The sequence below is a fragment of the Scyliorhinus torazame genome, unplaced genomic scaffold (genome assembly GCF_047496885.1).
Source record: "Scyliorhinus torazame isolate Kashiwa2021f unplaced genomic scaffold, sScyTor2.1 scaffold_546, whole genome shotgun sequence".
NCBI lineage: Eukaryota > Metazoa > Chordata > Chondrichthyes > Carcharhiniformes > Scyliorhinidae > Scyliorhinus > Scyliorhinus torazame.
In genome coordinates, this window is record NW_027308273.1 from 100,784 (window position 1) to 126,499 (window position 25,716).

Genomic DNA, 25,716 nt, shown 5'->3' on the forward strand with positions numbered 1-25,716 from the left:
TGTCCAATCAGTGCCTCTTGTCAGTCAGGTGTCCGTGTGAAGAGTCAAGGATTCAATTCAACTACAAAGATCTCCTGTAATTTGTACCAATATATCTTTGAAGAGCAGATTTTTTTTTCAAATGGGCTGAATCAGTTAAATTTAATATGTTACAATCAATTCTTAAAAGTGCTTAATTATCAGTCTTACTCAAATCGGAGAGTTTGTTTTATACAAGACAAAGCAAACACTGGGATCAGCACCCCATTCGCCATCTACAAGTGGCACGGTAGCACAGTGGTTAGCACCATTGCTTCACAGTGCCAGGGACCCGGGTTTGATTCCCGGCTTGGGTCACTGTCTGTGAGGCGTCTGCACGTTCTCCCAGTGTCTGCGTGGGTTTCCTCCGGGTGCGCTGGTTTCCTCCCACGGTTCCTGAAAGATGTGCTGTTAGGTGAATTGGACATTCTGGATTCTCCCTCAGTATACCCGAACAGGTGCTGGAGTGTGGCGACTAGGGGATTTTCGCTGTAACTTAATTGAAGTGTTAATGTGAGCCTCCTTGTGACATTAATAAAGATTATTATTATAAAGAAGCTCTGCATCGACTTATCAAGCATCCTTTGACGGCAGCATCCAAACAGGGTTACACCCATTTTCCAACGTTAGAGGTCGCTGTGGCTGTTAGACAGATTCACTGTGGGAGCTTTAGTGAACTCGTCTACCCAGGGTCTATTTCTAAAACCTCATCACAACATATTGTCTAGTTAGCCACTAACTGACAGAATTATTGTTACATTTCAGGATGCTCTCGTCCTTCTGGGTGGGTCAGTTTTCGGGGAGGACCTGCCTCCTGCAGAGTTCACGTGTGTTCTCATCTGGCTGTGGTTCCCCTCCCCCAGTCTCACCTCACCAGCTTCTGCCCCTCATCACCCCAACCCTGTGCAAAGAGCAGCAAAGACAGGAGCACGGAGTCGAGGTGTAGATCAGCCAGGAACTGACTGAGTGGAGAGTCCCTAACTAATCTTCCCGTTTATTTGTGTTTAATGGGGACTGGGACCCGTTCTCATGTTTGTCTCTCTCTCTCTCAAAGATTTTAACGTGTTTACATAAAGCTTCATCATCTCAGCTATACACCAAACCCATTGAATGTCCCCATTTTATTGACCTGATCCAGGTTCGACTTCTTTATTAACTAAACACCGTATTATCTTCCAGGTCTTAATAATAAACAGCGGATGTGCCAGATTAAACTGGATTTCCTTTGGTTCCTCCCACCTTTCCCAGATATCAAAACGAAATTGGATGGGGACTTGAAGGCAATAAACATACAGGGGTACGGGGAAGAAGGCGCGAATGGGACTGAATGGATGATCTACACAGGGTTAGCATGGGTAGAATGACCTCCTCCACTGCCCTAATGACTCTGTCTCTTGTTACCATCTCTGTAGAGATTGATAACTTATTAAATGAAAGGAATCTCCACTGGAAAGAAAACCAATGGACAAAATTTCACATTTTCAAACTTTCACTGTAACAAACCAACTAAAATCGACACAAACTTTAATTAACAGGGACTGGATATTTCACAGAACAAGAGAAATTTTACTTTACTAGTCAGTACAACAAAGATCCATCTCACGTTGTTCTGAGCTCTCACATTACTTCCTGTCGAAATGTTGTACCATGGACAATCTCACACTCTTCCCAATCTCCCTCTGCAATGTCGGATCCCTCACTTCCCGTCCAATGGACTTGGCCTTCGAGTCACTTCCACCAACAGCCGAATTCTATCCAAGATCCATGAATAGGATGAACATCAACAAAGTGCATGCTTGCAAATACTCTCTCTTTCGGGTTGTGAGGCTCCGATGTCTCCAGAGACTCCATTTTATGACCTCTTTAAACAGTATGGTTGGATTTTGCATAACTGAAATAGAAGCAAGTGGTGTCTTCCGATCCACAACCCCGTGCTCTCCTAGACTTCAGCTAGCTGTCCTTTCCAACTGTGTAACACACGATGTAACACAGTCCCTGCTGTATTCTCAGTGAACTGCTTCAACACCCGGACTTGTTGGAAGCTCCATGCTCTGTTTTGAACTGCAGGTTATCTTCTTAACTCTTCTTACCCCCCAGCAACTGAACCTGCTTTAGTAGGATGGAACGTGTAACTGAATATACAATTATCTGTCTATTTACGCTTAGCTTCTCCAGCTTTTCATTCCCAGAACAACCTCAGGTCACATGGTCATTTCTTGGAACTGATGACCTCAGAACCAGGAAATCAATTCATTTCCTCCAGAAGAATCTCCAGTTTCACTTTGGGTCTTAAAGGGGTCATTGCACAAATGTTCCCAAAGTACCTGGGTCATCACATGCCTGCCCATCCCCAAGGAATAAAGCTTCTGAAGTAAGCATGTTTTCAGAATCCTTTCATGCTACAACACATTTGAACATTATAAACACTGTAACAACGACCTTATTACACATTGTACAGATAATGGTTTCTCTTTTTCCCATTTTACAATGAAACATATCACCTTGGCAAAACTATAAGCTTAAACCTGAACAAAACTAACCCAATGTGACAATGAGGTTTTAAAGTTCAGCTTGCTCGAGAGTCCCAGTGCTCTTGTCAACAAGAGTCCATTTTACTATTGGTTGAACCTTCCCAAGAGATCTTCTTTCCCAAGTCACAGAGTCTATCCAGTTTTCCCATGTCCGTGTCCTTGGTTAAGGGACAGTAAATTAATATAGGATGTCCCGTGTTGTTATATGGTACAGATTAGATATATTATTTATGGCTCTGTAATAAAGTACATTTATTATTAGCTCCAGTGTAATATGTGATGTGTTGGGTATATAGCCTGCACCCGCTCCGCATCGTGGGGGCCTTGCCGTGCCATCTCTGCCGCCTTGATATGGGAGTACTGGTTGTTAGCGTGCTCGTGGAGGACGCAGGTTTTGATGGCGATGGTAAGGGTGAACTGCTTAACTTTAAGGAGCTGCTGGCGAAGGGGATCGGAGTGGACCCCGAAAACGATCTGGTCGCGGACCATGGAGTCGGTAGTGGAGCCGTAGTTGCAGGACTGCGCGAGGATACAGAGGTGGGTTAAGAAGGACTGGAAAGGTTCCTCCTTACCCTGCAGCCTCTGCTGGAACACATAGCGTTCAAAGCTCTCGTTGACTTCGATGTCACAGTGGCTGTCGAACTTCAGCAGGACTGTTTTAAACTTTGTCATGTCCTCGCCTTCAGCAAAGGTGAGGGAGTTGAAGATGTGGATAGTGTGGTCCGCGGCTGTAGAGAGGAAGAGATTGATCTTCCTGGCATCTGATGCGGTTTCCAAGTCGGTGGCGTCAAGATACAGCTGGAACTTCTGCTTGAGAATCTTCCAGTTAGCAATGAGGTTGCCGCCGATGCGGAGCTGCAGGGGAGGGCGGACGCGGTCCATGTTACCGGATGGCTGATCGCTGGTCAAAGGATGACTATCTCAAGGTAGGTCCGTCAAACTCGAGCATGACTCACTGGTATCATGATGTGTTGGGTATGCCGGGTCTGCGACCACTGCGTTTGCTGCAGCAGTGAGAGAGAGACAGGCTTCCAACACTTGAAGAAATGCAACTTGATTTTATTGAACTCTTAACTATCATACATACTTTAACTGTGGGTTGACACTATGCTGACTTGACTGGAGACCTGAGGCTAACCTGACCAGACTATCTTACTACCACATGGTGTATGTTCTAGTTGCTGCTCATGGGCTCTGACTGTCTCAGAGACTGGATCCCAAAAGAGTGGGAAAACTAGTGCCTTATAGTGGTCGTGTCCTGTCTGGTGATTGGCTGCTGTGTTCTGTGTGTTCACTGGTCATCCTGTGTGTCAATCACTGCCTGTCTGTGCACAATCATATACTGACTGTGTTATATAGTTCCAGTCATTATGGCACAGAACGAGTGCGGTCAGCAACTGGAGCCCATGCCGACTCTCTGTGGACAATCCAGTCAGTTCCATTCCCCCTTGATATCCCCAATCCACTGCAAGTTTATTTCCTTAAAGGGCAGCACAGTGGTGCAGTTGTTAGAACTGGTGCCTCACGGCACCGAGGTTCCAGGTTCGATCCCGGCTCTGGGTCACTGTCCATGTGGAGTTTGCACATTATCATCATGCTTGCGTGGGGTTCACCCCCACAACTCAAAGATGTACAGGTTAGGTGGATTGGCTATGCTAAATTGCCCCTTAAATGGAAAAAATTAATTGGGTACTCTAAATTTGGAGAAGACCTGAATGCTGAGTGATTCTTTCGGAATCATTCCCGGTAACAGTAGATTTTCAGGTTTGAAAAGAAAGGGATAAGCAGTGATCTGTCAATCAGTCTGAATCAGCACCTTCAGGAGAATTGGGAGGGTGAATATTAGATACAGCAGAGTGAGAATGGAGGGAGAGTGTGTGGGATGGAGATTTACAGCTTTTGGGGAATGAGAGAGGAAAGAATGTTCCATTGTATCTAAAATTGACTGTTCTGAATTTCTATCCTGTACTGACAGTGATGACTTTTGTAAACTCATTTTACAGGATATTAGAAGAGGAGGAATTACAGACAGGAATCTCAAACGGCATGCCTTGAACTCACTTGATTTCTTGGGACCTGAATATTATCGGCCTTTGAATTTAGAAGGAGAAATGTTTGCCCGATCTGTCTGCTTCAAAATATTTTAAATAACTGTGTGACTGGAAAAGGACCGAGACACACATCTGAGTGAGAGTGTTCAAGACACTGTCTGTGGAAAGAGCTTTAACCAGTTTAACAGCCTGATAAAACATTGCACCATTCACAGCGGGGAGAGACCGTACACGTGTTCGGAGTGTCAACGAGTCTTCAACTCATCATCGATCTTCGATGGTAACAAGTACACCTGCACCATGAAGAAACCATGGAAATGTGGTGAATGTGGGCAAGGGTTCCAGTCCCCATCTGCACTTGAAACCCATTGACACAATCATACTGGGGAGAGGCATTCACCTGCTCTGAGTGTCGGAAGAGATTCAGTGATTCATCCAACCTGCTGTTGCACCAGCGAGTTCACACCAGGGAAAGGCTATTCAACTGCTCTGTGTGGGAAGGCATTCACTCGTTCATTCTCTCTGCTGTAACAACAGCAAGTTCACACTGGGGAGAGGCCGTTCACCTGTTCTCACTGTGGGAAAGAATTTACTCAGTTATCCAGCCTGCAAACACAGCAGCGAGTTCACACTGGGGAGAGGCCATTGATCGGCTCTGTGTGTAGCCAGGAATTGAGTCAGTTATCCCACCTTGTGACACACCAGCGAGTTCACACTGATGAAAGGCCATTCACTTGCTCTGAGTGTGGGGAACGGATTCAGTCGGTTATCCCAACTGCAGGCACACCAGCGAGTTCACTCAATGGAGAGACCATTCATCTGCTCCGAATGTGAGAAGGGATTCAGTGACTCATCCGCACTGCAGAAGCACCGGCGAGTTCACACTGGGGCGAGACCGTTCACCTGCTCTGAGTGTGGGAGGGGATTCACTCAGGTGTCCAACCTGCTGAGGCACCAGTGTGTTCACGAGTGATTAAAGGGGTTGAATTCTGTTGTTACTGCTGCTGTTAATCACATCCATGATTGAATTGTAACATAGAATCTCTGCAGTGCAGAAGGAGGCCATTCGGCCCATCAAGTCTGCCCCGACCCTTGGAAAGAGTATCCCACTTAGGCCCACTCCCTGACCCCTATCCCTGTAACCCAGTAACCTCACTTAACTCTCTTGGACACTTGGGGACAATTTTGCACGGCCAATCGACCTAACCTGCACATCTTTGGAGTGTGGGAGGAAACCGGAGCACCCGGAGGAAACCCATGCAGATATGGGGAGAAAGTGCAAACTCCACACAGACAGTCACTGTGAACGGAATTGAACCCCGGTCCCTGGTGCTGTGAGGCAGGAGTGCGAACCACTGTGCCGCCGTGCCGTCCCTGTGCCATAGTGCCACTCCAAACATAAAGGATTAACAGCTGGAATGCGCTAATGTATGACACTGATGATGATGTACCAGTGGCATCAGCCAGTCGTGTATTAGACTCCGAGAAATTGGAATCCTGTCTCTGAGCAGCATGCCTGTTCTGTAACTGTTCCAATATAGTACTAATAATCTATTTTTAAGCAGATATCAGAATACGTCTGCAGTTTGTCTCAGAGCCGAGGCCCTTGCCTATAGTCCAATATAGAAGGACACATCAAAGAACAGGGTGGCAGCACTGATGATGTTGATGTAAAAAAACATTTTGGCCATATCGAAGGAGGAGGTTCACTGGAGGGAGAGGTAATGATGGCCCTCCCTGCTGAGCAGTCCCTGTCCTTGTCCTGGAGGAGGAGGTTCACTGGAGGGAGAGGTAATGATGGCCCTCCCTGCTGAGCAGTCCCTGTCCTTGTCCTGGAGGAGGAGGTTCACTGGAGGGAGAGGTAATGATGCCCCTCCCTGCTGAGCAGTCCCTGTCCTTGTCCTGAAGGAGGAGGTTCACTGGAGGGAGAGGTAATGATGACCCTCCCTGCTGAGCAGTCCCTGCCCTTGCCCCACCCACAGAGAGGCCAGCAGTGCAAGTTGTGGAAATACCATTTTCTCTGGTACCGGCTGCATCAGGTCTTCATGAAATGAAGCAAAAGCTTCGTCAGCACCTTTCTTGTCTGTTACTGGACCGACTGCAGCAACGTTCTCAAAGGCAGGTGTGCAGGCGGCACTGCAGACTTTGTGTAGCTTCTCAAAACTGTTGACATGTATTTTAGACGGCTACAGAACCCCTGGATAGTATATTTGGGAGTGGGGAGGGGGGTGGGAAGAGATGTAGTGTAACAGGTTAAGAGATGGCACATGCTACTGTAAGACGTGGATGCTGATTTATTAACATGTGTTAGACTCACGGAGGGTTGAAATCGCGCCGAGGAGTAACATGCCTACTCTGTAACTTGTTTAGATGTAGAACTAATAAACAAGTGTTAAGCAGACACCGGAGTAAGTCCATAGCCTAAGAACCAAGTCCCAAGTCTAGAGTCCAATCTAAAAGGACACATCTCAGAATAGGGATGTTTGGTTTGTGTTTCCTGTCTGCAAAAACCTCTCTACTCATCACCTGGGAAAGGAGATTACAAAGGTTGGGCTGGATTCTCCGATTCTCAGGCTATGTCCTGTTGCCAGCGTGGTAACGGTGTTCTTTTCCAACCGAATATTTGGGGCAAAACGGCACACCAGAATGACAGGGTGTGGGATAGCTTGATCTTGGTTTCGGACAATGTTCGGTACAACATCGAGGGCCGAAGGGCCTGTTCTGTGCTGTACTGTTCTATGTTCTAATAGTGCCCCCAGCCCCTGACAAAGTCCCCCCTGCCCGCGGATCGGCCCTCCGCCGACTGTGGCGACGCTGGACTGAGTCCGCAGCCGCCACGCCGAGTTCCCGACAGGTAAGACCATGAGAGACCCACGCCGTCGGGAACTTGGCCGGTCGAGGCTGGAGCATTGGGGCTGGCCTCCGGCAACATCCGGAGGGTGTCGATATGGTGAGTGCCGAACTCCTAGAGTACGCTGCTTTGGAGGGGGCAGCGCATCGCGAAAGCAGCGCCGCCTCCGATTTCATTGGAAACAGGGACTGTCCGACCAGTTTCGGCGACCGGTGAATCTCGCCCATTGTTCATTCCCACTCTGATTACAGTTGTCTATCAACGAGGCTGGATGATTAGTGGAAGCCTCAGACTGACAACTGAAGCCTTTACCGCAGACACAACAGACAAAACATTTCACTGTCCACAAAAGCCAATAATATCGAGTGACTCCTTTGAATCGTGACTTGATGTTTGGTTTGTGGTTTCTGTCTGTATTAAATCACCAAGTATAGGATAGAAACCTAAAGCTGTCAGTTCAAGTTGTCATAAAACATTCATCTCCCTCAAACAATAAATCTCTGCCCCCCCCCCCCCAACACACTCTAATTGTAACACTAATTCATCCCAATATCCACCAATTCTCCTCCCCTGAAGGTGCTGACTCTCGGGTTCAGTTTCACTCTCACCTATTGCCCTCCCCAATGTGCCACCCAGGTGTCTAAATCTTTACACCTGAAGTTAACAAACTGTTTTGCTGAGGGGGACGTCACAATCCAATCCAGTGACCACCTAGATGTGCTTTGTACCAGGCTGATGTCCGCCCTCCCCACTTTCCATCCCAGTCCCAAGAGTTTGGTGACAGCTCCAGATGTGTAATGGCAGCCGCGGTTCCCACAGTCCCCCGCGCTGGGCAAACCTCTCGATCCGCAGCGCGGTCGGCCCGGAATTGCGCATGTCCAAGGAAGAGGGGAAGCTGCGCATGTGCGAGAAGAGTCAACAACCTGACCTTCCTGCTGAGGTGCTGACCAATGGGAAGAATTGGAGGACCGGAAGGACCCGTCCCTCAGCCAATCAGCACGCGGGCTTTGTGTGAATGAAGATTGAGCTTCACACAGACTGAAACCTCGTCCTCGCTCCAACATCTGGGAATAAAAAACTTTATTTTCTCCCCCTTTCCATTTCATTTATCATTCTGACCTTCAATTGGTGACTAGCAGCAACTGAAGGGAAAGGAAGTGAATCCCGGGAGGGTGCAGACTCTGGAAAGCTTGGCCCAGGTCTCTCTCTTAAAGACATTGACATCCTTTGCTCCCTCAGCTTGACACATTTATTTGTCTGGCTAAAGGATGGTCTCTTTCCCAATGTTCAAAATTAAAGGACTGGTTTCCCAGTTGATAGCTGACATTTAAGGCGACAATAAAGGAATATCGGACAGAGATATGTATCGTGTTGTTATATGGTACAGATTACATATTATTATTGGTTCTGTAATAAAGTGCATTTATTATGAGAAAAGAAATGGAAAGGGGGAGAAAATGCATTTTACTCACAGATGTTGGAGACAGGAAGAAGCTTCAGTCTGTGTGAAGCCCAGTTTTCGTTCTCACAAAATCCGCGAAGATTGGCTGGAGGACGAGAGTCCATCCGGTCGCCCAGGCGTTCCATTGGCCAACGCGTCATCCTGACAGTCAGGAGGTGGGAGCTACCCCGCACATGCTCAGCTTCACCTCTCCCTTGGACATGCGCAGTCCCGGACGAGGCGAGAGGGTAAGGTCACCGAGCGGCTTCTCGCTCTGGCCGGAGCCGTCAGATGGTTGCCCGGTAACCTTGTCTCGAGGAGGTGCCAGCGGAGGGAGAACAATGGGTGGAGGCGGGCACCCGTGACCCCGTGACGCCCCTGCGCACTGGAACCCTATGACGTCACCGTGGAACAGAATGATTCCTATTGGTTGATGTAGGCTGGGCTATATTGTGGCGTCACAGCCCGGAAGTTGGACATTGAGCTCCCTCTTCTGTGCGAGGAAATCAATGTTTCCTTCTTTCCTCATTCGGGGGCGGGGACGACATTGGCGACTTGCAACAACTGAAGGGAAAGGAACTGAATCCAATCTGTATATTACACATTTTTTGTGTAGTAACTCATGAAGATTTTCAGTCTGTATCCAGGACAGGAAGCAGTGAGCATGGATCAGCACCTTCAGGAGAATTGGGAGGGTGAATATTAGATACAGCAGAGTGAGAATGGAGGGAGAGTGTGTGGGATGGAAATTTACAGTTTTTGCAGAATGAGAGAACAAGAATGTTCCAGAGAAACTAGATTTCTATTCTGTACTGACAGATAATTCTTGTAAATTGTTTTTACAGGATGTTAGAAGAGGAGGAATTACAGACAGAAATTTCAAACGACACATCTCGATCTGAGAGATTTAGATCTGACAGTCTAAATCTATACAAAATTTAGACTCCTTAAGAAACAAAAATCCAACAAAATTTTACTCAATTCCTTGGGACCTGAATATCATCAGCCTTTGAATCTAGAAGGAGAAAGGTTTCTCTCATCTCTCAGCTTCAAAAGATTTTAAACATCAGTTGGAAAAGCACCGAGACACACATACACACCTGAGTGAGAGTGTGTCAGAGCACTGACTGTGGAGAGAGCTTTAACCAGTTACACAGCCTGAAAAAACATCACACCATTCACAGCGGGGAGAGACCGTACATGTGTTCTGTGTGTGGTCAAGGCTTCAATTGTGCATTCTGTAGAGATACAAGGAGACCGAAAACATGGAGAAGCCTTGGCAATGTTTGGACTGTGGGAAGGGATACAGAGCCCCATGTTTGCTGGAAGCTCATCGACGCATTCACACAGGGGAGAAGCCATTCACCTGCTCTCAGTGTGAGAAGGGATTCACTCAGTTACCCCATCTGCAGAGACACCAGCAAATTCACACTGGGGAGAAGTCATTCACCTGCTCTCAGTGTGAGAAAAGATTCACTCAGTTATTCCATCTACAGAGACACCAGCGTGTTCACACTGGGGAGAGGCCGTTCACCTGCTCTCAGTGTGGGAAGGGATTCATTCAATTATGCAACCTGCAGTTACATCAGCGAGTTCACACTGGGGAGAGGCCATTCACCTGTTCTCAGTGTGAGAAGGGATTCACTCAGTTATCCAACCTGCAGAAACATCAGCGAGTTCACACTGGGAAGAGGCCATTCACCTGCTCTCAGTGTGGGAAGGGATTCACTGAGTTATTCAGCCTGCAGAAACATCAGCAAATTTGCATTGGGGAGAGGCCATTCATCTGCTCTCAGTGTGGGAAGGGATTCACTCGGTTATACAATCTACTGTCACACCAGCGAGTTCACACAGGGGAGAAGCCGTTCACCTGCTCTCAATGTGAGAAGGGATTCAGACATTCATCCACCCTGCGGAAACACCAGCGGATTCACACTGGGGAGAAGCCGTTCACCTGCTCTCAGTGTGGGGAGGGATTCAGACATTCATCCACCCTGCAGAGACACCAGCGGATTCACACTGGGACGAAGCCGTTCACCTGCTCTCAATGTGAGAAGTGAATCACTCTATTATCCATCAGAGACACCAGCTGATCCGATTGTAACCAACTTCACATAGGTCATACAGCACAGTAAAGGCCTTTCGGCCCCTCGAGGCTGCGCCAGTCCAAAACAACCACTTGCCTATTCTAATCCCATTTTCCAGTGCTTGGCCCATAGCCTGGACTTCACAAGTGCCTATCTAAATACTTCTTAAATGTCATGAGGGTCTCTGCCTCCACCACCCTTTCAGACAGCGTGTTCCAAACTCCCACCACCTTCTGGGTGAGAAAGGTTTTCCTCACATCCCCTCTAAACCTCCTGCCTCTTACCTTAAATCTATGCCCCCTGGTCACTGATCCCTATACCAAAGGGAGAAGTTTTTTCCTGTCTACTCTATCTATGCCCCTCATAATTTTGCTCATCATGTCCCCCTCAGTCTCCGCTGCTCCAAGGAAAACAATCCAAGTCTATCTCTTCGTAACTAAAACTCTCCAACCAGGAAACATCCTGGTAAATCTCCTCTGCACCCTTTCCAGTGCTATCCCATCCTTTCTATAATGTGGATTCCTGGCTTTGGTTACTTTCTGTACAGAATCTGCACGTTCTCCCCGTGACTGCGTGGGTTTCCTTCGGGTGCTCCGGTATCCACCCACAAGTCCCAAAAGACGTGCTGTTCGGTAATTTGGACATTCTGAATTCTCCCTCCGTGTACCCAAACAAGCCAGAATGTGGCGACTAGGGGCTTTTCACAGTAACTTTATTGCAGTGTTAATGTAAGCCTACTTGTGACAATAAAGATTATTATTATTATAAACTAGAATTGTGTGTTTGAATTTCTATCCTTGACTGACAGTGATGACTTTTGTCATCTCCTTTTACAGGACATTAGATTGGATGTTGAGTCAAGATCTGCCAGTCATCGTTGCATCAGGACCTGAATATCATTGGCCTTTGAATCGAGAAAATGTTTGTGCATTCTAAGCGTTTCAAAATATTTGAAACATCAGTATAACTGGAAAAACACCAAGATGCACATACCCGACATGAGAGTGTCCCAGTGCACTGACTGTAGAACGAGATTTTACCAGTTACACCGCCAGAAAAAACAGCATCCCAATCACAGCAGGGACAGACCGTACACGTGTTCTGTGTGCATGAGGCTTGGTTGTCCAACCTGGAGAGACACAGTCAGAGCCACACCATGGAGAAACCGTGGAAATGTGGTGACTATGGAAAGGGATTCAGATCCCCTTCTGTGCTGGAAATTCATCAAAGCAGTCACACTGGGGAGAGACCGTTCACCTGCTCCGAGTGTGAGAAGGGTTTCATTAATTCATCCAGCTTCCTGAAGCACTTGCAGCTTCACACTAGGAGAAGGCCGTTCACCTGTCCTGAGTGTGGGAAGGGATTCAGGCATTCATCAAATTTACTGATACACCAACATGTTCACACTGGGGAGAGGCCAGTCACCTGTCCTGAGTGTGATAAGGGATCCATTAATACATCCGGCTTGCTGACACACCGAAGAGTTCACACTGGGGAGAGGCCGTTCACTTGTTCTGAGTGTGGGAAGGGATTCAGTCATTCATCAAATTTACTGATACACCGACGGGTTCACACTGGGGAGAGGCTGTTCACCTGCACTGAGTGTGGGAAAGCATTCATTAATTCATCTCACCTGCGGAAGCACCAGCGAGTACACACTGTGGAGAGGCCATTCATCTGCTCGGAGTGTGGGAAGGGATTCACTCAGTAAGAAGCCTCAGCCCCTCTTCATATGGCAGGAACGGGCCCGTCCCAACACCACATTCAGGTCTGGAAACGTCTGAGTTGAGACTATCCTGACTGAGCTGAGAAAATTCAGAAAAGACATTAGTGACACCCTTGGGACAATGAAAAATTCAGTCTCAGAACTGGAACAAGCTGTCAGCGGTTTGGGAAAGAGGATAGTGGAGCCTGAGAACAGAATTAGTATGGTTTACGATAGTAACATTCACAGATACAGGCTCCTTTCTTATTTACACCAGAGAGACAGACGGTTAGAGGACAGATATCAGAACCTCGAACATTTCATGAGATGGAACAACCTGTGAATTTATGAGGTGCCAGAAAACTCAGTAGGTGGGACATTATCCGCTGGGTCGAAAGCTTTCTCAAGAACCTGCTTAAACTCCCGATCGATTTCCCACTGCAACAAGAGTGGGCTCACAGATCACTGCAACAAAAGCCGTCAGATGCTAATTCACCCCAAGATTATTTGTGGTGAAATTTCTCAGCTCCAGATGAAAATGTTAAATTAATTGCATACTCTAAATTTTTTTTTTTTTAATGTGAAAGGGTGACATAAACCCATTGAGAGAAAAAAGATGCTCTGTCAGTTGAAACATCTGAGCTGCAAAACTGCATTTTTACAAGAAACACATTTGTCAGACATAGACCACAGTAAGCTGGGCAGATCCTGGGCAAACCAGGGATTCTTATCCTCTCGTGCATCAGGCTAAATTGCACCTTAATTGGAAAAAATAATTATGTCCTCTAAATTTATATTTTAAAAAGCAAGCCCTGGCCTTGGTGGCGACATAAACAAATTTTATAAGACCGTTAAAAACATGCATCCACCTTTACTTCAGCAGGCCTATCGTCACTCATTAGAAACTGGATCATTGGCTCCTTCATGGAGAGATGCAATTATAACGGTCATTCATAAGGAGGGGAGAGACCCAACAGAGTGTGGGTCACATCGCCCCATATCATAACTTAATTGTATCCTGAAGGTTCTAACATCAATACTGGCCCATAGAGTAAACAGGATAATAACTGAGGTGTTAACACCCAGACCAAACTGGGTGTTACACTGGAGACAATCTCCACAGGCTCCTTAACATCATGACTCATGTCCAAGGGAATGGAGTTGAGGCCATGATCTTATCTTTAGATGCTGAAAAGGCATTTGATCGAATATCATGGGTGTACCTATTTCAGACTTTACACCAGCCTGGAGTTTGGACTCAAGATCCTCTATTCAAATCCACGGGCTTCTGTTCGTGTGAACAGTCATATTGCTGAAGTCTTTGGGCTAGAGAGGGGAACAAGACCGGGTTGGTATCTGTCCCCCTCTTCTGTTCACTTATGTATAGAACCCTTAGCCCAAATGGTGAGAGACAAGACAGACAGAAAGGGGTTCTAGCTGGAGAGGAAAAGCACAAGTTGTCATTCTATGCTGATAACGTCCTGCTTTACTTATCAGATCCTGCAACATCCATATTTTCTATGAAAGAGAGTATTTAAAAGGTAGGCTGTGACTCGGGTTATAAAGTTAATGTTAAAAAGATTGAAGCAATGGTGGACAAATCCCAACCATATGGAGAAACAACGTGCCTTTAAATGGCACAGTCGGACACTAAATACCTCAGTATTCTTGTCCCACCAACAATCGATAGAATATATGGAGCAAATTACACTCGCATCGTTAACTGTATGAAGAGTGGGCTGGATGAGTGGCTGAGCCGACCACTCTCTCTGTCAGGACAGATTGAAGGTATTTGGATGAATGTCCTCCCCAGATTGTTGTCCCTGTTCCAGATGTTACCTGTTCAGATTCCTGAATCTGCATTCAATTTGTTACATTGTCTGATCTCCTGTTTTTGGGCAGCTCAACTATAATCTGTGACAGCTTGGTTAACAGACAGCGTAGACACACGGTGGCTGAACCTGGAGAAACCTGCGTCCCAACTTCCATTAACAGCACTGCCATTTCTGGGTAACAGCTTAAGGGATTGCAGAATGAGTGAATGCCAGATTGACTAACAATATTTGGAAAGAAATTCAGAAATCATTCCATTTAACTGGTTCAATCTCGGCTCTGACCACCATTGGGTCTATAAAACATTTAATACTCTCCACGCACGATAAGGACTTTTTAAGAAATGGTCTGAATATTGCCTCACCTTCACCAGATATTTCAGCAGATACTCCAAAATCTTTTGAGCAGATCAGAGGGGAATTTGGCCGTCCAAATACTAACATTATTAGCATACGTACTGATACAACATTTTCTTTGCAAACATGAAGGGGGCAATTTCATGGATTTCATTTTGGGCATGTTTAACAGGATGGCTTCCAGCGCTTGCAGCGGTTGAACTGCAACAGGAGATAGCAGTGGAAGACTGGGATCAAACTTGTCCTGAGACCAATCTAGTCACCGACCCAAATATCCGGAGGGAATATAAATGGAAGCTCATTCCGTGCTACTTCAGAAGACCACATATTACTGTAAGAATTGGTTCCTCCTCTACAAGTAGTTACTGAAAAGACTGCAGGAAATCATTACTTCCACACATTCTGATTGTGGCCAAATTTGAGAGATTGGGATAAGATATTCAAAACATTGGCTGAGGTATTGCACATGGACATCCCACAGACCCTCCTCCAGCTGCTCTGTGAGGTACAATTCCAGAAGAGATGGAACGAAGAAAACAACACAATCTTTTACAGGTTTTGCTGTCATGAAGGGTGTTGTCCTCAAATAGCTGAAACCCATTCTACCAACCTGTGAAACTTGGTGATCCGAAGTCAGAGAGCGATTTGAGATGGACAGAATCCCACATGCATTCCACTCCCAGAGCCAAACATTATTTCAAAGGTGGCTGCCAGTAACGGGAATATTATTCACATGAACTAAACCACAGAGAGCACTCCCGCAACCAACCAAGCCCCACTCATTATATACATTTTATTTGCCTTTTTTTAAAACCGTGTTTTCCCATATATTTCCGTGGTCATTTTTCACTGGTGCTCTATGTAAGGAAACAACTTTTATACGGACCAGTTATTATCATCAAACTCTTGTTTATCTGCTGTATCAACACCTGTCTGTACGTGTAACTTGATTCTCAAAACTAAAAGTGTCTTTGTTATACTGTGTCTTTTATATTTCTGTCAACAATGCCAATGATTGATGTGGACAATTCAAACCATTTTAACCTTTTGTTTCTGTGTGCCGTGAGAAAATAAAAATAAAAGAGTTTTTCAAAAAGCACTCCATTGGTTGCAAAGGGCTTTGGGACGTCCTGTGGTTGTAGAAGGTGCTATAGAAATGAAAGTTTTTAAATTGAAGACTTCTGTCATCTGATCTTGTTATCTGGAACTTAATTGATTTCAGCCACCCCCAACTTACCATTTAATAAATTCACTTTGGGTCAGACAAGACTTTAACCAATTAAGGCAAAGGCAGAATTCTCTGGATGGTAAATTTTAAAAGAAGTTTATTAAATGAAAAAGGTTTACTGAACAACTTTAAGACATTGACTTTTACAACTTCATGTGGGTGATCAGTCTGTAGAAGCGTAACCCTCTCTGGCTCCATCTTTGACAGTAATTCTTGTGGAATTCAGCCTCGGGAGTCTGGCTCTTTCTATGACAGTAATTTCCTTGGAACTCGGCCTCGGGAATCTTCAGTACTTGGCCTGCAAGGAAGACCTTCGTAACCTCTACTTTTATCCCCAAAGTGACCATCTCCTCACGTCAGAGTTGGGCCTGTTGTAACATGACAATTAGTCAATTTGGTCACTGGATAGCCAAAGCATGAGAGGGGGAGATAGAACGGGAGGGGGGGCAACACATTCTAAGAGGAAGGAAAGGCAAACCATGGGGGGGGGGGGGAAAGAGAGAGATAGGGAATAGAGGAGAGCCAGGGAGGTGGAGGTGGGGGGGGGGGGGGGGGGGGAGGCTGGGAAACATTAACCAACTTGACATCCACAGGAACAGAGAAAAAGGAGAACACAGGTGGAGGACGGGAGGGCCGGCTGAAGCAGCAGCGTGCACATGAAGACAACGGCGGCAAAATCCGACCGGGAGAGGCAACACCGGCACCAGACCCACTCGAGGATTGCCCTCCGGAAGTGCCTCGCCGGCACCAACGGGTGCCTACTTACATATATATAGATATATCATATCCTGTGTACGTAACGGCAAAATATACTCTGTTCAAAAATACAATAAAAAACATTTTAAAAATAATAATAATTTGGTAACTGGATTATTTTAATTGGATCCCCAATTACAGACACCACCTTCTCTCATTATCTCAGACAAGAATACAATAGAACTGTTTCTTATTATCCCTTTATCTGATTCTATACAATCCCTTATTCAGACAGTTTCAAATGTTGACACTAATCAGAGCTTGGAGGTCTCTCTTGCCCAAACATTTATCCTCATTGCACATCCTTTTTTATAATAAATTTAGAATATCCAATTCATTTTTTCCAATGAAGAGACAATTTAGCGTGGCAAATCCTCCTACCCTGCACATCTTTTGGGTTGTGGGGGTGAGACCCATGCAGACAGTGACCCGGAGCGGGGATTGAACCCGGGTCCTCGGCACCGTGAGGCAGTAGTGCTAACCACTGCACCACCATGCCACTCACTTCATTGCACATTCTTTACATACACAGCACATACACAGCAAATAAGGTTTTCTTTGTTTACAGCAAATAAAACTCAGTCTTTTACTATAATTACTGATTCATTAATTGTAGCTCAATTAAGGTCAGTACTTAATCATCAGTTACTGACAGGTAGCTAATTAGCTAATTAGTACAGTAATCTTTAATTAATACATTTGGTTACTACAAGATCCACTGATTCAAAAAGACAAGTTTGGACGGCAATAGCTTTCTTTCTTACTCATCGTGATCGGATTGAAGTATCAGCCTTATACTTTTACTTGATGCCAGATTGGACAAAACATAATATTGTGTAGCTGATCAAAATGATAAAATAAATTCTTAGTTTAAACAATTTCTGTTGCTATGCAGCTTATTCAAGCATTTAGGTTGATACAGTGTTACCTTTTGAAATAAAGTTCCTGTCACATAGTCGAGTTTAAAATGGCTTCCTTGACCTTGTTATGTATAATGTTCAGAGTCAGCATAGGCATAAGGGGTGGATTGGGCTCCTTCTGTGCTTTCTGAGCCGCATTTGCACTTAAAGAAAAGTGGTAAATACCAGGAATCCACTTCCTACGAGTGGATTTGAAGCAGAGACATTGGAATGTTTCCCAAAGGATGTTGGAGGGGCACCTGAGGGATACAAATGAAAAGGGACAGATCTATAGAGAGAAATTTCATCTGCTCCAGTCTCTCCAATTAACTGACGTTGCTCATCCCAGGTGCCATTCTCGTAAATCTCCTCTGCACCCTCTCTGAGAACTTCACATCTGTCCTAAAGTGTGGGGCCCCAAAATAAGATTCAATTTTTGAGGGTTAGAATTGTTCAATACGTTAAACTTGTTTAGAACCAGGGTTAGATTACACAGGCAGTAAACATTTGTGATCGCCATTTAGAAAAAGGAAATCGAGCCCTTTGAGAAGGTGCAACAAAGATTCACAAAAATACTACGATCAGATGAAATGGGGCAGCAGTAGGCCATTCGAGGGGCCGGGTGGCCTACTGCTGCTCATAATTCGTGTCTTATCACATCCTTTAGAATAGATTGTAGCATTTTCCCTCCTACTGATGTCAGGCTAATGGGTCTGTGGTTCCCCGTTTTCTCTCTCCCTCCTTTAATATTGGGGTTACATTTACCACCTTCCAATCTGCAGGAACCATTCCAGAATCTATAGAATTTTGAATGAATGAAATGAAAAGAAAATCACTTATTGTCACAAGTAGGCTTCAAATGAAGTTACTGTGAAAAGCTCCTAGTCGCCACATTCCGGCACCTGTTCAGGGAGGCTGGTACGGGAATTGAACCGTGCTGCTGACCTGCCTTGGTCTGCTTTAAAAGCCAGCTCTTTAGCCCTGTGCTAAATCAGCCCCATTTGTGATGATCACCAATGTATCCACGGTCTCTCCAGCGACCTCTTTCAACACTCTGGGATGTAGAGCAGCAGCGTTTGGGGATTTATTAACTTTCAGCCACATTAATGTCTCCATTACTATTTTTTCACCAATTCTAACCTCTTTCAGTCCCTTGTGCTCACTAGTCCCTTGGTTCCCTAGTGTTTTTGGGACAATTAATGTGTCTTCCTCCATGACGGCAGACACATTGTTTAGTTTCTCTGCCATTTCCTTATTCCCCATTATAAACTCTCCTCTCTCTGTCTGGAATGAACCCACATTGCTCTTTCCTAATCTTTTTCTTTTCACAGTCCTAGAGGAGCTTTTCCAGTCGGTTTTTATGTTTATCACCAGTTTGCTCTCATATTCTATTTTCTCTTTATCAGTTTCTTGGTCCTCCTTTGCTGAATTCTAAACAAGTTCCGAAATCTCAGACTTTTTATTTTTAAAGTTAGAGTCCCCAATTCACTTTTCCAATTAAGGGGCAATTTAGCTTGGCCAATCCTCCTACCCTGCACATCTTTGGGTTGTGGGGACGAATCCCACGGAAACACGGGAGAATGTGCAAACTCCACACAGATAGTGACCCAGAGCCGGTATCGAACCTGGGACCTCGGCGCCGTGAGGCAGCAGTGCTAACCACTGTGCCGCCGTGCTGCCCCTGAAACTTCAGACTTACTACTATTTTGTCCAGTTTATGGGTCCCTTCCTTTGATCAAAAGGAATCTTTAACTTTCTTGTAGCCACGTTTGCATCACTTTTCCTGTTTGATATTTGTTTCTGAAAGGAATCTATATTTGATCTAAATATTTGAATTTAAAGTCGCTAAAATTCCCAAAAGATCATCGGCTGCTCTCCCCTTTGAGAGAGAGAGATGACTGGTGGTGATTTAAACTGAGGGTCACCACACCTCAGTTGAGGGGCAATGTTGACAAGGCTGGGCCTTCATGGATAACCGAAGCCGCTAGGGGTGGTTGAAGCCACGCTGTTGGCATTGTGCTGCATCACGAACCGGCCGTCCAGCTAGCTGTGCTTACTGACCCCTTGGTAAATATGTAATAATTCCTTAAATATTAGCTACTGCCTATCTCGGAACATACCATTTAATGTAGTTTCTCAGTCCACCTCAGACAACATGCCTCTCATACCGATAGTTTCCTTCTGTGAGAAACACCCAGATAAATTAGACAAAAGAACCATGTAAACACCAAAGCCATCCTCATGGCAACATGGCATGCTTTGGGGGTTTCCAAACAGAAATGAGAAATAATTATCTTCGAACTTCCAGACCCCTTTCACTCTGTGATCCATGTGCAATTTGAAGCCAAAATCGCAACAAGGCCCAAAAAGCATCAGCCCACTGGAGGCAAATTAGTCAGACCGGTCAGTCCAGCAGAAAGAAAAGTTCCGACCATCCCCATTGTCCAACTGTTAGATGAACGAAATGCAGTCCTGGATGTAAATGAGAGCAGAAACAAAATCAGCAGAATCCAACCCCTGTAATCACTTGTGAACTTGTTGGTGTCTCCGCAGGTGCGATGAATCACAAAATCCCCTCCCACACTGAGAGCAGGTGAATGGTTTCTCCCCAGTGTGAACTCGTTGGTGTTTCTGCACGTGGGATAACTGAGTAAATCCCTTCCCACACTGAGAGCAGGTGAATGGCTTTTCCCCAGTGTGAACTCGCTGGTGTCTCTGCAGAGTGGATGAATCACTGAACCCCTTCCCACACTGAGAGCAGGTGAACGGCTTTTCCCCAGTGTGAATTCGCTGATGTCTGTGCAGGTGGGATTGCAGAGTGAATCCGGTCCCACACTGAGAGCAGGTTAATGGATTCTCCCCAGCGTGAACCCGTTGGTGTGTCCACAGGCTGGATAACTGAGCAAATCTCTTCCTACATTGAGAGCAGGTGAATGGCTTCTCCCCAGTGTGAACTCGCTGGTGTTTCTGCAGATGGGATAACTGAGTGAATCGCTTCCCACACTGGGAGCAGGTGAATGGCTTTTCCCCAGTGTGAACTCGCTGGTGTCTCTGCAGAGTGGATGAATCACTGAACCCCTTCCCACACTGAGAGCAGGTGAACGGCTTTTCCCCAGTGTGAATTCGCTGATGTCTGTGCAGGTGGGATTGCAGAATGAATCCCGTCCCACATTGAAAGCAGGTGAATGGCCTCTCCCCGGTGTGACTGCGTCGATGAGCTTCCAGCACTGATGGTGCATTGTATCTCTTCTCACAATCCCCACATTTCCACGGTTTCTCCATGGTGCGCTTGCCCGAGTGTCTCTCCAGATTGGACAAGCAGTTGAAGCCTTTACCACTCACATGTGGATGATTTCTCCCCGCTGTGAATGGTACGATGACTATTCAGGCTGTGAAACCGGTTAAAGCTCTTTCCACACTCTCACTCAGCTGCCTGTGTGTCGCAGTGCTTTCCAGTCACACTGATGTCTGAAATATTTTGAAGCGGACAAACATTTCTCCTTCCAGATTATGAGGCTGTTGATCGTCACAAACCTAATAATCGAGTGACTCGAGTGAGATCTGGACTTTTGGTTTGAGATGTCTGTCTGTAATCCCTCCTTTTCTAATATCCTGCAAGTAGAATTCACAACAGACATCACATTTAGTACAGGGCAGAAATTCAGAACAGACAATTTAATTTCTATGAAACATTCTTTCCTCTCTCATTCCCCAAAAGCTGTAAATCTCCATCCCACACACTCTCCCTCCATTCTCATTCTGCTGTATCTAATATTTACCCTCCCAATTCTTCTTAAGGTGCTGATTCAGGCTGATCAATACATCCACGCTGACCACTTCATCTCTCGGACTGAGAGGTTCATAAGAAATAGGAGCTGCAGCAGGTGAGGGCTTTTGTGAGGTGACAGGTGAAGGAATTCCCATTGCTCCCGGCACAAGAAGTTCAAGATAGGGTGATCTCGGGTGTATGGGTCGGGGAGGGCAAGGTGTCGGAAATACACCAGGAGTTGAAAGAAGAGGGGGAAGCGCTGGCAGAAGAGTTGAAGGGTAAATGGGAGGAGGAGCTCGGGGAGGAGATCGAGGAAGGTCTGTGGGCTGATGCCCTAGGTAGGGTTAATTCCTCCTCCTCATGTGCCAGGCTCAGCCTGATACAATTTAAGGTGGTCCACAGAGCGCACTTGATGGGGGTGAGGTTGAGTAGATTCTTTGGGGTAGAGGACAGATGTGGAAGGTGCTCAGGGAGCCCGGCGAACCATGTCCATATGTTTTGGTCATGCCCGGCACTGGAGGGGTTCTGGAGAGGAGTGGCGGGAGCAATATCTCAGGTGGTGAAAGTCCAGGTCAAGCCAAGCTGGGAGCTAGCAATATTTGGAGTAGTGGACGAACCGGGAGTGCAGGAGGCGAAAGAGGCCGGCATTCTGGCCTTTGCGTCCCTAGTAGCCCGGCGAAGGATCTTGCTAATGTGGAAGGAGGCGAAGCCCCCCCAGCCCGGAGGCCCGGATAAATGATATGGCTGGGTTCATAAAGTTGGAGAGGATTAAGTTTGCCTTGAGAGGGTCTGCGCAGGGATTCTACAGGCGGTGGCAACCGTTCCTAGACTATCTCGCGGAGCGTTAGAGGAAGGTCGGTCAGCAGCAGCAGCAACCTTGGGGTGGGGGGGTGGAGGGGGGGAGGAGGGGAGGGGACGTCTTGGGAGGGGGGGTGGGGGGGGGGAGAAGGGGGACTGCCAGGGTGGGTGGATGAGCAAGAGATAACATGAAGGGTTGGGGAAACTGGCACGTACGAATGAGGGCCAGTGTACAAAGCTGTGTAAATATATCATCTTGCCATGTATATATCTTGCTCTGCGCGATTTCTCGGGGTTTTTTTGTTACAAGGGAGGGGGGGGGGTTTGTTTGTAAGGGAGAAAAATTGTGTTAAAAAACTTTAATAAATATATTTAAAAAAAAAAAAGAAATAGGAGCTGCAATCGGCTATTCATCCCTTCAGACCAGCTCAGCCATTCAATGAGATCATTGGCTGATCTACATAAGCACCATTTCCCCACAATGCCCTATATCCCTTGATATCTGTAATATCTAGAAACCCATCAATCTCTATCTTGCAAATCCTTAATGACTGAGGTTCCACACTCTTCTGGGGGAGAGAATTCTTAATTTTCCTGCCTATTCCCCAAAACCCTTGACTCCCTTGTCAATCAGAAATTGGTAGAACTCATCCTTGAAAATATTCAATTCCACTGATCCCAGTGGAAGAGAAATCCAGAGACAAACAACCCTCCGAGGAAAGAGATGACTGGAAATATATAATGTAGCTACAGTACAATATATGTATTTTAAAAAAATTAAATTCAGAGTACCCGATTAATTTTTTTCCAATCAAGGGCTAATTTAGCATGGTCAATTCACCTATCCTGCACATCTTTCTGGGTTTATGGGGGTGAGACCCACGCAGATGCGGGAGAATGTGCAAACTCCACATGGAAAGTGACCCGGGGCTGGGACCGAACCAGGGTCCCCAATGCTAACCACTGCACCACCATGCTGCCCTCTACAGTACAATATTACACAACTAGAAATAATATTAAATGTACTTTATTACAGAACCATCAATATATCGAATCTGTATTATTTCACACTAGGCATATCTCTGTCCGATATTAATTTACTGACCCTTTAAATGTCAGCCATCTCCTGGGGAAACCAGCCCTTTAATTGTGAACATTGGGAAAGAGACCATCCTTTTAACCAGACAAATAAATGTATCAAGCTGAGGGAGCAAAGGATGTCAATGTCTTTAAGAGAGAGAGAGAGAGAGAGAGACCTGGGCCAAGCTTTCCAGAGTCTGCACCCTCCCTGGATTCACTTCCTTTCCCTTCAGTTGCTGCAAGTTACCAAGTAAAGGTCAGAATGAGAAAAGAAATGAAAAGGGAGAGAAAATAAAGTGTGTTACTCACAGATGTTTGGAGACAGGAGACAGTTTCCGTCTGTGAAGCTCAATTTTCATTCATACAAATCCGGCGCACTGATTGACTGGAGAACCAGAGTCCTTCCGGTCCTCCAATTTTTCCCATTGGTCAACACCTCAGCAGGAAGATCAGGGTGTTGACTCTTCTCCGCACATGCGCAGCTGCCCCTCACTCTTGCACATGCGCAGTCCCGGGCCGTCTACCCACGCGGCGGATAGAGCCTTTCTCCAGTGCGGGGAATTGTGGGAGCCGCGGCCGCAATTACTCATGTGGAGCCCAGTCTCCAAACTCCTGGGACTGGGTTCAAGAGTGGGGCAGCGGGAGGGAGCAGTGACCCAACCCTGACACACAGTCACTGGATTTGTTTGTGACGTCTCCCTTTGCAGAACAGTTTGTTAACTTCAGGTGTAAAGATTTAGTCACCTGGGTGACATATTGGGGAGGGAATAGGTGTGAATGAAACTGAACCCGAGAGTCAGCACCTTCAGGGGAGGAGAATTGGGGGAAAAGCAGGAGGAGGATAGTGGGATGAAGTAGTGTTACAACCAGTAGGGAGGAGGTAGAGATTGGGGACACAGATTTATTGTTTGAGACAAAGAGTGATTCTGCTGTTGTTGCTGTACCAAATCTTATTGATGCTGAAGGTTGGGGCTTATTTTTGCTGATGTTAGAGACGCCTGTAACTGAGATGGAGTTTAAAATTCTGGATTTAGGACAAATGAACCAAATTTGAATTGCACACCCTGTGTCATGTCCTTCCTGTAGTTCAGTTGGGTCTGCTGATTGCTGGGTGATCAGTGTCTTTTTAAGAACTGCTGTTTGTGATCTCTCCACATTCATTCAGGGACTCTCAGCTGAAATTATTTTACAATAAAACAGTTCACTTTCAGCATCGCCCCCAAACAAATCCATTGGTGTGAAATCAACAATTCCAATCTGATTGAAATGACATAGAATGGACATCAAATAAACATGCCATAAGGTCCACCTGGTCTGTGATGGTTTTGATGCTCCACATATGTTTCCTCCCAGTCTTCTTCACCTTCACCGTCAGTCAGGGCTCAGCGGATAACACTCCTGCCTCTCAGTTCCAAAGGTTCTGGGTTCATTTCTCAATCAGGACTGGAGAACAAAACCACGGCTGTCCTCTAGTGCAGTGCTGAGGGAGTGCTGCTCTTTTGGAGGTGCCATCTTTCAAATGATGTGTGAAACTGTGGTCCCATTTTCCTCCTTTGGTGAATATAAAATATCCCACATCATTCTTTTTGAAGAAGAGCAGGGGAGTTATCCCAGGTGTCCTGGTCAATATATATCCCTCAATAAACATCACTAAAACAGATCATTATTATCCTATTGCTGTTTGTTAACTGTCAATAGGTTGTAGGGAGACTACAAACAGATACAAACAGGTTAAGTGAGTGGGCAACAATTTGCAGGATGGAATATAATGTGGGGAAGCTTGACTGTGTTCACTTTGGCAAGAAGAATAGAGAAACACAATTCTATTTAAATGGAGAGCGATTTCAATACTCAGTGTTACAGAGGGATCTGGGTGTCCTGGTACAGGAATCACAAAATGTTAACATGAAGGTACATTAAGTGATTAGGAAAACAACTGGAATATTAATGTTTCCCACAAGGGGAATGAAAGTTACAGCTGTGCAGGGCCTTGGTGAGACCACATCTGGAATATTGTGCACTAATTCTTCACTTTGTTTGAAACACAAAGATATAATTGTGTTCGCAGCAGTTCAGAGAAGGCTCACTCGACTCATTCTCAGGATGAAGGGCTTCTCTTATGCAGAAAGGTGGAACATGTTAGGTCCTTAGTCACTTATAGAAACTTTTACAATCCTGAGGTGATTTAATAGGGTGGAAATTAGGAAGATGTTTCCAAATATGAGAGAGACTAGAACTAGGGGATACAGTTTATCAATATGAGATCCACCATTCAGATGGAGATTGAGGAAAATGTTTTTCTCACAGAGGGTG

At 45.8% G+C, this 25,716-nt stretch overlaps 3 protein-coding genes across 4 annotated transcripts in view; 2 read left to right on the forward strand and 1 right to left on the reverse strand.

Annotated features, from left to right (window-relative positions):
• The window catches only part of LOC140406458 (uncharacterized), a 32,441-nt gene extending 8,621 nt beyond the window's left edge, over positions 1-23,820 (reverse strand). The window contains exons 1-2 of the mRNA XM_072494498.1: positions 23,713-23,820; positions 20,344-21,368 (exon numbers count right to left, since the gene is read on the reverse strand). Of these exons, the coding sequence (XP_072350599.1) occupies positions 20,344-21,038 (695 nt within the window). The 5' untranslated portion in view covers positions 21,039-21,368; positions 23,713-23,820. The remainder of the gene's footprint in view (positions 1-20,343; positions 21,369-23,712) is intronic.
• LOC140406455 (uncharacterized) lies at positions 9,049-11,748 on the forward strand. 2 transcript variants are annotated; one of them, XM_072494495.1, is made up of 2 exons: positions 9,049-9,140; positions 9,738-11,748. In XM_072494495.1, exon 2 carries the CDS (start codon positions 10,158-10,160, stop codon positions 10,950-10,952), a length of 795 nt encoding a protein of 264 aa, XP_072350596.1. In that variant the 5' UTR covers positions 9,049-9,140; positions 9,738-10,157; the 3' UTR covers positions 10,953-11,748. The 2 variants fall into 2 exon arrangements, with proteins under 2 accessions (XP_072350596.1, XP_072350595.1); XM_072494494.1 differs by lacking the exon at positions 9,049-9,140 and adding an exon at positions 9,388-9,587.
• Positions 11,790-12,690, forward strand: LOC140406453 (uncharacterized). The gene is made up of 2 exons (XM_072494492.1): positions 11,790-11,900; positions 12,007-12,690. The coding sequence occupies exons 1-2, from the start codon at positions 11,790-11,792 to the stop codon at positions 12,688-12,690; spliced, it is 795 nt and encodes a 264-aa protein (XP_072350593.1).
• Positions 23,821-25,716: the final 1,896 nt, after the last annotated feature.

Bases quoted from the DNA above. Each gene is read 5' to 3' on its own strand.
- LOC140406455 (XM_072494495.1), top strand. From the start codon at position 10,158: ATGGAGAAGCCTTGGCAATGTTTGGACTGTGGGAAGGGATACAGAGCC.
- LOC140406453 (XM_072494492.1), top strand. From the start codon at position 11,790: ATGACTTTTGTCATCTCCTTTTACAGGACATTAGATTGGATGTTGAGT. The intron at 11,901-12,006 runs GTTTGTGCATTC...CACTGACTGTAG, and splicing joins GGCCTTTGAATCGAGAAAAT to AACGAGATTTTACCAGTTAC.